Source organism: Lycium barbarum, chromosome 3, assembly GCF_019175385.1.
Source record: "Lycium barbarum isolate Lr01 chromosome 3, ASM1917538v2, whole genome shotgun sequence".
In the NCBI taxonomy this organism is placed as follows: Eukaryota; Viridiplantae; Streptophyta; class Magnoliopsida; order Solanales; family Solanaceae; genus Lycium; species Lycium barbarum.
Genome location: NC_083339.1, coordinates 10,374,101 through 10,385,905, shown reverse-complemented (window position 1 = coordinate 10,385,905; position 11,805 = coordinate 10,374,101). Strand labels below are relative to the sequence as shown.

The window sequence follows — 11,805 nt, the reverse complement described above, 5'->3', positions numbered from 1 at the left end:
TCACGGCCTATGGGGTTGGGTCGTGACAGAAGTGGTATCAGAGCGGTTTGTCCTCGGAATGTCTACAGACCGTGTCTCGTAGAGTCTTGTTTATCGGTGTGTTGTGCACCACATCTATAAACAGGAGGCTGCAGGACATTTAGGGTGTTTCCTTCCTTTGAATCTAAGATCGTGCGATAGAGCTATGCTATTAGGATGATTCTGTTCTGATCCGTTGTTGCTTTTCTTTCAGTGATGCCTCCGAAAAAGGCGACGGCCGCCCAGAAGAAAAAGGGTGTGGTAGGAGAGACCAGTCGGGCTCAGAAGGGTACTCGGACCCTTGCTCAGATGATGCGTGATATTGCGTCCCAGCCAGCAGACTCTACTACGTCTTCATCATCAGAGGAGTCTGGAGCACCAGTCGCTGCCACTAGGGGTCGGGGGACGGCTACACCATTAGCTCCAGAGGCTCCAACGGCCGCGCCTCCAGTTCCCCAGCCAGGGGCAGATGATGGTACCCTGCGAGAGGCAGTTCAGCTATTGACTCGACTGGTAGCGGGGCAGGCTCGCAGACGCGGGCGGAGGGATGATGATGATGATGACAGGCGTGACAGCCTGAGGGTTCGAGAGTTCCTATTATGTGGCCCCCCAGAGTTTTTTGGGTCTAAGCCCGACGAGGACCCCCATGACTTTATTCGGGGGATGCGACGCTCACTAGACTTGGTCAGGGCTTCAGAGACTGAGTCTGTTGAGTTGGCCTCGCACAGACTACGGGATGTTGCTGCTCACTGGTATGAGTCCTGGGAGCTATCCAGGGGTGAGGGTGCTTCCCCAGCTACTTGGGACGAGTTCGTGGCTGCGTTTACCCGCCACTTTTTGCCCCCAGAGTTACGGCGGGCGCAGGTTGATCGATTTTTGCATCTGCAGCAGAGGGGTCGGAGCGTTCGTGAGTATAATTTGGAGTTTGATTCTCTGGCCCGGTATGCACCTGCCATAGTAGCAGACATGGCCGATCGGATGCACAGATACGTGATGGGGTTAGACCGTTATTTGATTGATGGCTGTATGGCGGTGGCATTGCAGACAGATATGGATATCGCCCGACTACAGGCCTATGCTCTGGGTATGGAGGACCGACACAGGGACGATTATTCCAGCAGAGATCGGGACAGGAGGCCGCCCAAGAGGGCCAGGTCTGCAGGATATTCTGGAGATTCCCGAGGCAGACAGCCTCAGCCGCAGCAGCAGTCTAGCTGGCATTCTTCCCAGCCGGCACAGAGCACACCTCCGCAGTTCTCAGGCAGGAGATTTGATAGCCCAGGGTATTTAGGAGCAGGCCAGAGCTCCGGGGTTTCAGGTTCGCGGGTAGACAGGAGTTCCGGTCAGACGAGGCCACCCAGGCCTCAGTGTTCTTACTGTGGGAGATACCACCCTGGAGAGTGCTACCGTGCTACAGGTGCTTGTTATTCTTGTGGCCGCCAGGGCCATACTGTGAGAGAGTGCCCGTATAAGGGTAATTTGGGAGGTGCAGCGCAGCCTACCGGGTCAGTCGCTGGGTCATCGTCTCCTTCGATAGCCATACGCCCTGCGGGGCAGGGTACGTCGACATCAGCAGGCCGCAGCAGAGGTCGTGGCGGAGCTCCCAGTTCAAGCGGTCCTTCGAACCGCATCTATGCCTTGACTAGTCGACAGGACCCGGAGGCGCTACCAAACGCGGATACAGGTATACTAATTTCTTCTCCAAAACTCTTTTTCTCTCTCTCCCCAGAATTTTCTGGATGTTCCTAGTGTTAAAATGAGGAGGAAGGCCGAAATTTTCACTTATAAAAAATTGGGTAATGGGCCTAACCCGGTTGGGCTCGGATTGGGCCTAGCCCACTGACCTTTCTGCATTAAAACGTCCATATCGCTTTGTACCGACGTCAGCTGGGAACTCACGACCTATGGTTGGAAAGCTAATTCAATTATCTACAACTTCTATTTCTTGGTATTTTTCCAAATTCCAAACTTATAACACCGTTTTTTCCCCTAGAAGTCAGATCACCCGAAAACGTTTTCTTAAAAATATTCGTTTGGAGGACTTCCACTTTGATTTGGCCCAAGGGTCCTTCTTGAGTTGTGTTTAACTTCACATATGTGATTCATATGACTTTTCAGATGTCCCTAAAAAAATCTCGATGTGTGGGCCCCACCTCAGCAAATAATCTAACGTTCAAAAATACGGGATATAACAATAATGAAGGTCCCCTTTGCTTTTTTCCCAATAGTCTTATTAGAGTGTGTTCTTTAGTCGGCGTTTGGCTATAGGATTTGGGATCCTGATTTCATATTGATTTCAAATCAACATTTATCTATGAAATCTGCAAAAACTTTCAACTTTAATTCAAATCATGATTTCAAATCTCAAATTCTTCGAAAAATAGGATTTGGAATTTTAAATTTTTTAAATGTAAAGCGTGATTCATAAGTTATATTTTATATAAAAAAAAGACCCATCATTTTCTATTTTGTAAAAAGTGAGTCATGCTCGACATGAAGAGGTTTTTCGTACAGTACGGAAGGATAATATTAAAGAATAGCTAGTTACTACTATTATTGCTTTTTTGAACCAGTGAATCTTTAAAAAGAAATTGCGTAGCTGAGAGTTTGGAATAACATGTAATCGCGAGCATTTATTTATAAAAAGAATATGGAGATATGTAATTTATTAATATAGCACCTTTGCATATTTCGATACCTTGTTTATGAACTATGATTTGCTTAATTGGTAAGGTTGTATAAGAGTTGCGGAAGTTCTGATAGTTTTCACAAATTGTGGGATTTTCATGTTAATGAGAAAAAATACAACTTAAAAAATTCAAATTGCATGTCTAAACAAAATTTCAATTTCAAATCAACTAAAGAGAATAAAGTAAAATGGATATGTAATTTTCCTTATAGATACTAAACTAAAAGGAAACTAAATATATATTCTACAATTAATATAGAGCCTAGATTTGGAAGAAAAAATTAAATATTCTACAATATTCCTAGACTAAAAAAATAATATTCTACCATTAATGTAGATCATAAAATAGAAGGAAAGTCAATTTTAATAGTGTTTAGTTGGTGAGTCAAACCTATTTTCTACAAAAAATTTATATATAATGATATTAGCAAATCAGATGAATTTCTTGATTGCTAAAAATTACTCATAATAATAATGCGGTTGGTCGGAACAAATAGTATAAAATTTAAATGTTAAGATAATTGTAAGAAAAATAATTTTTGCCATAAATGAGGGAAATTATTTGTCCCCTCTTAATATAAAAATGACTTTTTCATTAAAAAAAAAAAATCTGAATAATGACTCGATTCATATAATCTTTGCTACGTCCTTTGTCATTGACTTATTACCACCACTACCAGAATGGAACTTGTATGAATTTATCACATATTCTTTCTACACAGCTAACTAACGAAAAAGTCCAGGCCATATAGTGTAAATGAATGATAATACAAGCCCACAAAGTTTGACTACTGGTTCTTTCACTACTTGTCACATATCACAACCAAGAAATTAAGTTTAGGAACACATGCAGTGAAGAAAACATATGAATTGACTTGAAGGGTGTTCATAACTGTTTCAATCATTACATCTGCTTATAACCTTCTGAGTTCTGATGAATTATTGAAAGACTTATAGCCATGTTTTTCAAGATTGTGGCATTGATTGTGCCTGCTCTTTTTGTTCTTGCAAACTCTGAAGAGCTTGGATTCATTTACAATGGCTTCAATAGAGCAAATTTGAGTCTTGATGGCATAGCACAGTACACACCAAATGGCCTATTACAGTTAACAAATACTTCTAGGCTGCAAAAAGGCCATGCTTTTTATCCCACACCAATCAATTTCAAGAACTTACCAAATGGTTCAAATTTCTCTTTTTCTACCACTTTTGTCTTTGCCATAGTGCCTTCTGTTTTGCCTGGTCATGGCATGGCTTTTGTTATTGCACCTGTTGGAGGGCTAGCAGATGCACTTCCAAGCCAATTTCTTGGCCTCTTCAATGATAACACTACCGGCAAAGTCAATGATCATGTTTTCGCGGTGGAGTTTGATACAGTTCAGAGTAGAGAATTCAATGATATTGATGCTAATCATGTTGGAATCGACATCAATGGATTAAAATCCGTTGAATCGAAACCAGCAGGTTATTATGGTGTCAAATTCAATAACATGACACTTGCTAGTGGGCAGCCAATGCAGGGTTGGGTGGACTATGATGGTGTGGCTAAGCAAATTAATGTCACATTGGCTCCAATGAATATGGCAAAACCAAATGTTCCTCTTTTGTCTATATCCTATGATCTTTCATCAATCTTGAATGAAACGATGTTTATTGGCTTCTCTGGATCAACTGGCTCAATTTTTTCAGCACAATATGTTCTAGGATGGAGCTTTAAAATGAATGGAATAGCTCAAGGGCTTGATCTTGCTACGCTTCCTAAGCTTCCTCAAGTTGGACCGAAAAAAAAATCTAAACTTTTGTTGATTGCTTTGCCAATGATTTCAGCAGTTGTTCTAGTAATAGCCTTCTCTGTGTTAATTTACTATGTAGGAAGGAAGAGGAAGTTTGCAGAATTGCTTGAAGATTGGGAGCTTGAGTATGGCCCTCATAGGTTTAAGTACAAAGATCTTTATATTGCCACTAAGGGGTTTGGCAACAAAGAGTTGTTAGGTTTTGGAGGCTTTGGCAGAGTCTATAGAGGAGTATTACCAACTTCTTCAATTGAGATAGCAGTCAAGAGGGTCTCTCATGAATCAAAACAAGGATTGAGGGAATTTGTAGCAGAAATTGTTAGTATTGGTCGGTTACGCCACAGGAATTTAGTGCCACTTTTGGGCTATTGCAGGCGCAAAGGAGAGTTGCTTTTGGTTTACGAATACATGCCTAATGGAAGTCTCGATAAGTTCCTATATGACAAACCAACATGTGCACTCAATTGGAACCAAAGATTTCGAGTCATCAAAGGCGTAGCATCAGCACTAGTCTATCTACATGAAGAATGGGAACAAGTAGTAATTCACAGAGATGTGAAGGCTAGTAATGTGTTGTTAGACAGTGAATTGAATGCAAAGTTAGGTGATTTTGGCCTAGCAAGATTGTATGATCACGGGAGCGATCCACTCACTACACACATAGTTGGAACTGTAGGTTACCTTGCCCCTGAACAAACAAGAACTGGCAAAGCCACAACCATTAGTGATGTATATGCCTTTGGTGCATTTTTGCTTGAAGTGGCATGTGGGAGAAGGCCAATAGATCCAAGGGTATCAGACGAGGACATCGTGTTGGTTGATTATGTATTTTCATGTTGGAGTAGAGGTGATATTCTTGAAGCCATTGATCAAAATTTGGGAAATGAATATATTAAAGAGGAGGTTGAGTTGGTACTAAAACTTGGACTAGTTTGCTCTCAGACAGAGCCAGCAGCTAGACCAAGTATAAGGCAAGCTTTAATTTACTTAGAAGATATTGTGCCTCCACCACCGCCAGAGTTGTCATTGTTACAAAGTTCTACCCCTGGTTTCACATTTCCAGGGTTTGATCATCATTTGGCCATGTCTTCGTCATTTTCTGCCGATAAAGAACTTTCATATCCCTCCTCTGATTCAGACTCTCTTCTTTATACTGGTCCATGATGAGATTAAGAACTTTCATGTTCGGGCTCTTCAAAAATGTTGCGGGATGCGTGTCAGATCCTCCAAAAGTAGTGTATTTTTGGAGGATCAACACGGGTGCAACTACATTTTTGGAGAGTCCAAGCGACGTAGATTAGAAGTCTTTCTTCATTGCCTTCATGAATTGTGATCCAATAACAATAGCAACAAGGATTACGTCTTAATTCCAAGCGAATAGTGGTCAGTTGTATAAATCCTTACTGTTCATATCGCTAAGCCCGTCTTGGTCTAATATTAAAAGGTTGTTATATTATTATGATACAAATAATGGACTACTGTACACTCTGAATCCTATTTCTTTGATCTATATTGCTATTGACTTCTTGTGCTGTCTTTTTTATTTTTAAGTCAATTATAAGATGCAGAGTAAGATGGGAAAATTTTTGTTCTCTGTTTGATCCTTTAAGATTTGTGTTCTTTAATTTTCTGCTTTTTGTGTTCCTTCTTGTTGACTGGGTTTAAAGAGTCCAAAGTCATGGAAACATCCTCATTGAGCCCTACAATGACTTTTGGGGATATAATTTTCTCCACTGGCATCATATGATGTTATTATTCTGCAATGATGTGATTGCTGTGTTTAAAACAAAACCTCTTTAGGTCATTTTCCTATTTGAAGTCTTCCTATCAAGTTTTTTAATTTCTCTTTTCGCACCTAAAATTTTTGAAGCCCAAATACATAAGCGGCCCCTTAAAGTTGCCACCATTTTTCATTTTGACATCTAGACTAAAGCTTGTTCCTATTAGATACTCTAACAATATTTAAAGTGAGCAAATACATAAGTTGTCCCTTTAGGACTATCTAAGTCATTCCATCAATTTTCTTTAGCTTCTTGGTTGTGAGCAGAGGATATTGATTGAGCAATCAATGCTCTAGAACTATACTTGAATCACATTATAAAGAAAGCTATCATGTCCAATATGAGATATGCAGTTTTAACTTAACTCCTCAAAATCATAGAGTACAGGATGAAGTGAAAAAATAATCTACAATCACATTAAGTGATAAATCATACCCAATATCTCATTTTGAGTATTATATTCACAAATAAATTATGTTTTGAGCCTTTGTACAAGTCAATAATATCACTTAGGACATGTGGGATGGTTCGGGTTGCGATCCAATCTGCTCGGATGAGTTTCGGCGTGTTTGAACCATTTTGCAGCTTCAAATTTTCTTCTGAGAGTTGGTGCATCGCGATCACTAAGCTAGTCTCGCGATCGCGAAGGTGCTAAGTCACTGGCGCATCGCGATCGTGAAGAGTCAGGGTTCGAATTATGGGGGATAGTTGACCTATGTGATAGCGAGGTTCTGGTCGCGAAAGAGTAGAAGTTGATCATGGTCAGCTTCGCTAACGCAAAATCTTAATCTGCGAACGCGTAGGTCCTGGACTGGACTGTTAATTCCGTGATAGCGATCTGGTGGACCGCGATGGAGACTTATAGGTATAAATATCAGATTTCGCGAACCAGCTTTGTTATTTCACCAATTTTGGACTTCCTAGCTAGCTGAAAGCGAGAATTGAACTGATTGCCAAACAGATTGCCCAAAATATTTATGTGCAGCTAACTATCTCACAGGTTTTGTGTAATGTATCTTTGCACTTCATATAGTTGTTGAGTGATAATTATCATGTAAGACCAAACAAGTAGAGAAAGCATGACAAGAAACAACAATGATTATAGTAAGATGTTACAGTACTGAATTAACATTTCAATTTTCAATTTCACAAAATCTGCATCAAAAAGCTTGCTAACAAGTAACTAACGTTTTACAAGTCATCAACTGATTTCAAAGAATGAAGGATACTCTGATAAAATATAATAAACGAGAAGAAAAACAAAAGGAAGCCGCTGCCTTAGCAGAAAAGAGAGAAGGTGTTATGGAAGTATAACATGAAAGATCAACATTTAGGAAGATAAGCTGGTGGAGGAGGTAACTTTTGCTTGGGACCTTTTCCATCCATTACCATTCAAGCCATTTTCAAGCCCCAACTTGTGTGAACTTCAAGATGACAGTGCATGAACCATACTCCTAAAAATTCATATACACATTCAAAAATATCATGTCAAAAAAATTCAACAAAAAAATAAATATTTCAACATTTTAATTCAATAACTAAATTAATTAAATGAGTTTATATTCTGTGTGCTGACAACCCAACTATTTTACCCTATCAGGTTAATTGACCAACAACAACATGCAACTCCATATCAAGCCTCATATGGTACTAATAACTTAAAAACTCTTGATACTATCACTATATATCACTGTATATATCTTTAAATCTAATTTAAATACCTGGATTGTCTGCAAGGAAGCGAATGGCAACCCAACCTCCAGATGGAACACCAACAGTGTTCCTTTCAGCAGGATCAATTAGGTTGAAATTAGCAGGGTCCTTGCTAGAACTATAATTTCCAAAGCCTTGACCAACCACAAAGAAATTGTAACCATGAAGGTGAAGTGGATGACTTTCCGCACCAATAATGCTTGTGTCTTGCATAACTAATTCCACACTAGTATTAAAAGGTAGCCTCACAACTTTTGTGCCTGTAGTAACAAAAATATTGCTTGGTGGAGTGCCTGTGTAATTGAATTTTAATGGTGGATTGGATGGAAAATCTGTGGTATAAACTCCTTTAGATTGGTTGAAATAATGAGATTGAAGTAGTGCTATGTTTGGCTGAACAAAAGATACATTGTTAACAGAAGCTGCCAATTTAGTGTTATTTGGTCCTTGACATGTTTGGTTCTTTGGACATGGATTCAATCCTAATCCAACAGTGAAGAAAAAATGTTTATCAACTTTTGGGTAAGCTTCTGATTTTCTTGACAAAACTTATAGCAAAAGTGGTGTCATTGAATATAGGGAGTTTTGGTTTTAATAGAGGAAATTTGTTGCTCTTCTTGGTGTTGGTAGAAGGTTGCTGATATTCTAAGATTCCAGTGGTGGTGGAATTGTCAAAGGAAGCAGGTCCAGTGGCGTAAGGCCGAGCCGCCATGAGGAAGGTAGCATTAGGGTGAAAATGTTTGGTTTTCAAGAGGATATTTGTGGTTTGTCCTGGTGTTATAAGAATTGTGTTTGTCTTGAATGGTTTCGCATAAACTGCATCAACTTCAACAATAGTAATGTTGTGGTTAGCTATGCTGAAGAAAAGTTCATCGTTTAGTGCAGCATTGACTAGTCTCAGTAGATATGTTTTTCCTGGTTTCACCTTCAATTTGAATGTATCTGCAACACTTGAAAGTAATTAACACTTTGTTTCATAATGTATCGTAGTGTATTGTAATGTGTTGTATTATATCGTATTGAATTGTTTTGATTAACACAACATTTAGATTGTATCATTTCCCGTCGTTATATAATCTCACACATCAACGATTTGAAGGATAAACCTACAAGAAAAGTAGGGTACGGGATAGAGCTACCATAAAAAGGTATGGTAATGATAAAATAGAATTATTACAGTAGATAGTAAAAATGAGAAAAAGAGACAAGTTAAAAAAAAAATAACACCAAATCAGTTGTTAAATGAAATGAGACTTTTTGTTGTTATGTAACAATGAATTTAAAGATACTATACACTAAAATTTAAGTAACAATCAAAACAAACAAAATATTTAAACTTTCAACACATACAATACAATAGGTAACAAAAACAAGCTGTAAGTTACTATTTTTACATGAATATATGTGGCTAAGGGTGTGTTTGATATGGAGGAAAATATTTTCCTGAAAAATAGTTGTTGAAAATATTTAAGTGTCTAATTTGTTTCTGGTGTCTGGTAAATAAGCAGAAAATATTATCTCGAAAGTATTTGCATATAATCTATGCAAACACTATTGGATTGGCATGGGGGGCTAGGGGTGTGGGGCGTGGTGGAGATGAGGGCTTAGGGGTTGGGGTTGTGTGTGTGTGTTGGAGGCTGGGTATTAGACAATTAGTGTGGAATGCCACTTATGAAACTTGTTTTTCCTACTTTCACTAGAAAAGTTATTTTTCTCATTTTTAAGGAACTCATTTTCCTAGAAAAAATGTTTTCCCAAAAATTGGACCAACCAAACAAGAGAAATTTGAAAAAACCTTTTTTGGAAAATATTTTCATCCATACCAACACACCCTAAGTCATATTATGCAAAGGATGCGAGGATAATACTACTTCCTTTTGCTTCTGATTTTTGCAAGAGTTCAAGTTCTATGAGCTGATGATGTAAAAATTATTCATGACAATCAAGTCACTTATAAGGTATTACACGTAAATCTCTATGATATCATATATTATTAAAAGTGGGAAGATTCTAAGTCAAAAGTTGAATTACGAAAAAACCCCCCAAAAATTGAACAACTATTTTGCCCTTCACTTAAACATTACTCCTCTCCTACAATAATTTCATACCACAAAAGTAAACGTACCTTTTAATAAATAATACTAAATATCTATAAAATTAAACTGAAACATCTTCCTTGAAATTAAAAGCTTCATGAAATTATGCAGTTGTTATGACAAACACGAACCAAATAACGTTGCTTGGTTGTACATTGCTTTGTACTCATTATAACTCAAAAAGTTTCTAAATTCAATTAATCAACTTTTCGTTTTCCCTGTAATTGTTTCTTTATCATAGCTTAATATCAATAGCTATAAATTTTAATTATTATGTATTTGAAGAACATATCAGTGTTGTTTCTTTCCATCTTCCACGGTAGTAATAATATTTTTTCTGTCTCTTCACATTCTTTATTTCATTTTGTATAAGTTCACATGAAATTGTCAAACTGATTACTCCCGCTTCTGTTAAATATTTTCTTTGCCCAAAAAATTCATTGGTTTTTCTGCTTGCAGTACTTGTGTCTACAATATATCACAGGTTAGCTTGTTTGTTTCTTCCCAATTTCTTCTCTTATATTATTATTATTATTATTATTATGCGCTCTCCGGCAAAGACCTCGGAGGCTACACTCTCTCACTTATCATCAGTTCAAATCACAACCATATCAGATCATATATGTAATACGGAATGCATGCCATGCATGAAATCAACCACAACAACACCACATATCGTGGGATTAATAGTTACTTGCCATAAAATGCACATCGTAACTCAATTCATTTACATTATCCTTCATTTCCATATGATAAGTGAGATATCAAGAGACAGAGAGGACTACAATTAATACACAGGTATATAAAACATGGCGACAAGCCTACATAACAACATCCATACCAAACCAATGGATTTATCACCACTACCATGCCCGAAGGCCTATCATGCTTTCCCCATCAATATCTACTATCTACATACTTTCTCCAATTAAAGTCTAGACATAAGTAAGTTGTAACCTACCTCAAAGCCGAACAGGTGCCACAAACTAATCCGCTTGAGCCTTTCCTTTCCGAATAGCTTCCGAACTATCAAAGTCTATCAATTAGTTAATCTACATTAGATTACAAAGATAAAGATACCCATATTTCCATAATCCCACATCAAAATTGAAAATGATCTTAAAAACATGACTCAGGCCCACAAGGGCAAAATTGAAAATTTTATGTCGAAAATGGTTTACCCAAAGTCTAGGAAGTCAAAATACCAAGTTTCACAAGAATCTAATCCCAAATAAGCTTAATTTCATCATTTTTATCAAAACCCCCAATTATGCAGAAAACCCGTGAATTTAATCCGTTGAAAACCCCGTTTTGAAAAACCCATTTTGAAATCGAAATTTAGATTGGAAATAACTTACCCAAGCTTTATCAAGATAAACACTAGGAAATCCACGCAAAACCATCAATAATTTGTTAGGAAGCTTACCCCAATGAGCTACCTTGAGGACCCTTCAATTTTCCCCTTCCAATGCGCTACTAGGTCCAAGAAATGATTTAGGGAGAATGGGGTTCGAAGTTGGAAAAGTCGGGATTAAAAGCAACTTTGTAGTCCAGCAATTACGCACCTGCGGAACTTCCCTCGTAGATGCGGGATCGCATCTGCGGAAATTTACCCGCAAGCCCACTTAAATGAACAAAACGAGCAGATGCGGTGAGGCTCCGCATATACGGTCCCGTGCTCTCGGAAAATACTTCGCAGGTGCCGACCTACCTGA

At 38.3% G+C, this 11,805-nt stretch overlaps 1 protein-coding gene and 1 pseudogene across 1 annotated transcript; one reads left to right on the top strand and one right to left on the bottom strand.

Moving 5' to 3' along the window:
• The first annotated feature begins 3,425 nt into the window (after positions 1-3,425).
• Positions 3,426-6,026, top strand: LOC132630285 (L-type lectin-domain containing receptor kinase IV.1-like). The gene has a single exon (XM_060345872.1). The coding sequence runs from the start codon at positions 3,667-3,669 to the stop codon at positions 5,662-5,664; it is 1,998 nt and encodes a 665-aa protein (XP_060201855.1). The 5' UTR covers positions 3,426-3,666; the 3' UTR covers positions 5,665-6,026.
• A 1,507-nt stretch (positions 6,027-7,533) lies between these two features.
• LOC132630282 (laccase-17-like) lies at positions 7,534-11,493 on the bottom strand (annotated as a pseudogene).
• Positions 11,494-11,805: the final 312 nt, after the last annotated feature.

Excerpts from the sequence above, each read along its gene's own strand:
- LOC132630285 (XM_060345872.1), top strand. The coding sequence starts at position 3,667 with ATGTTTTTCAAGATTGTGGCATTGATTGTGCCTGCTCTTTTTGTTCTT.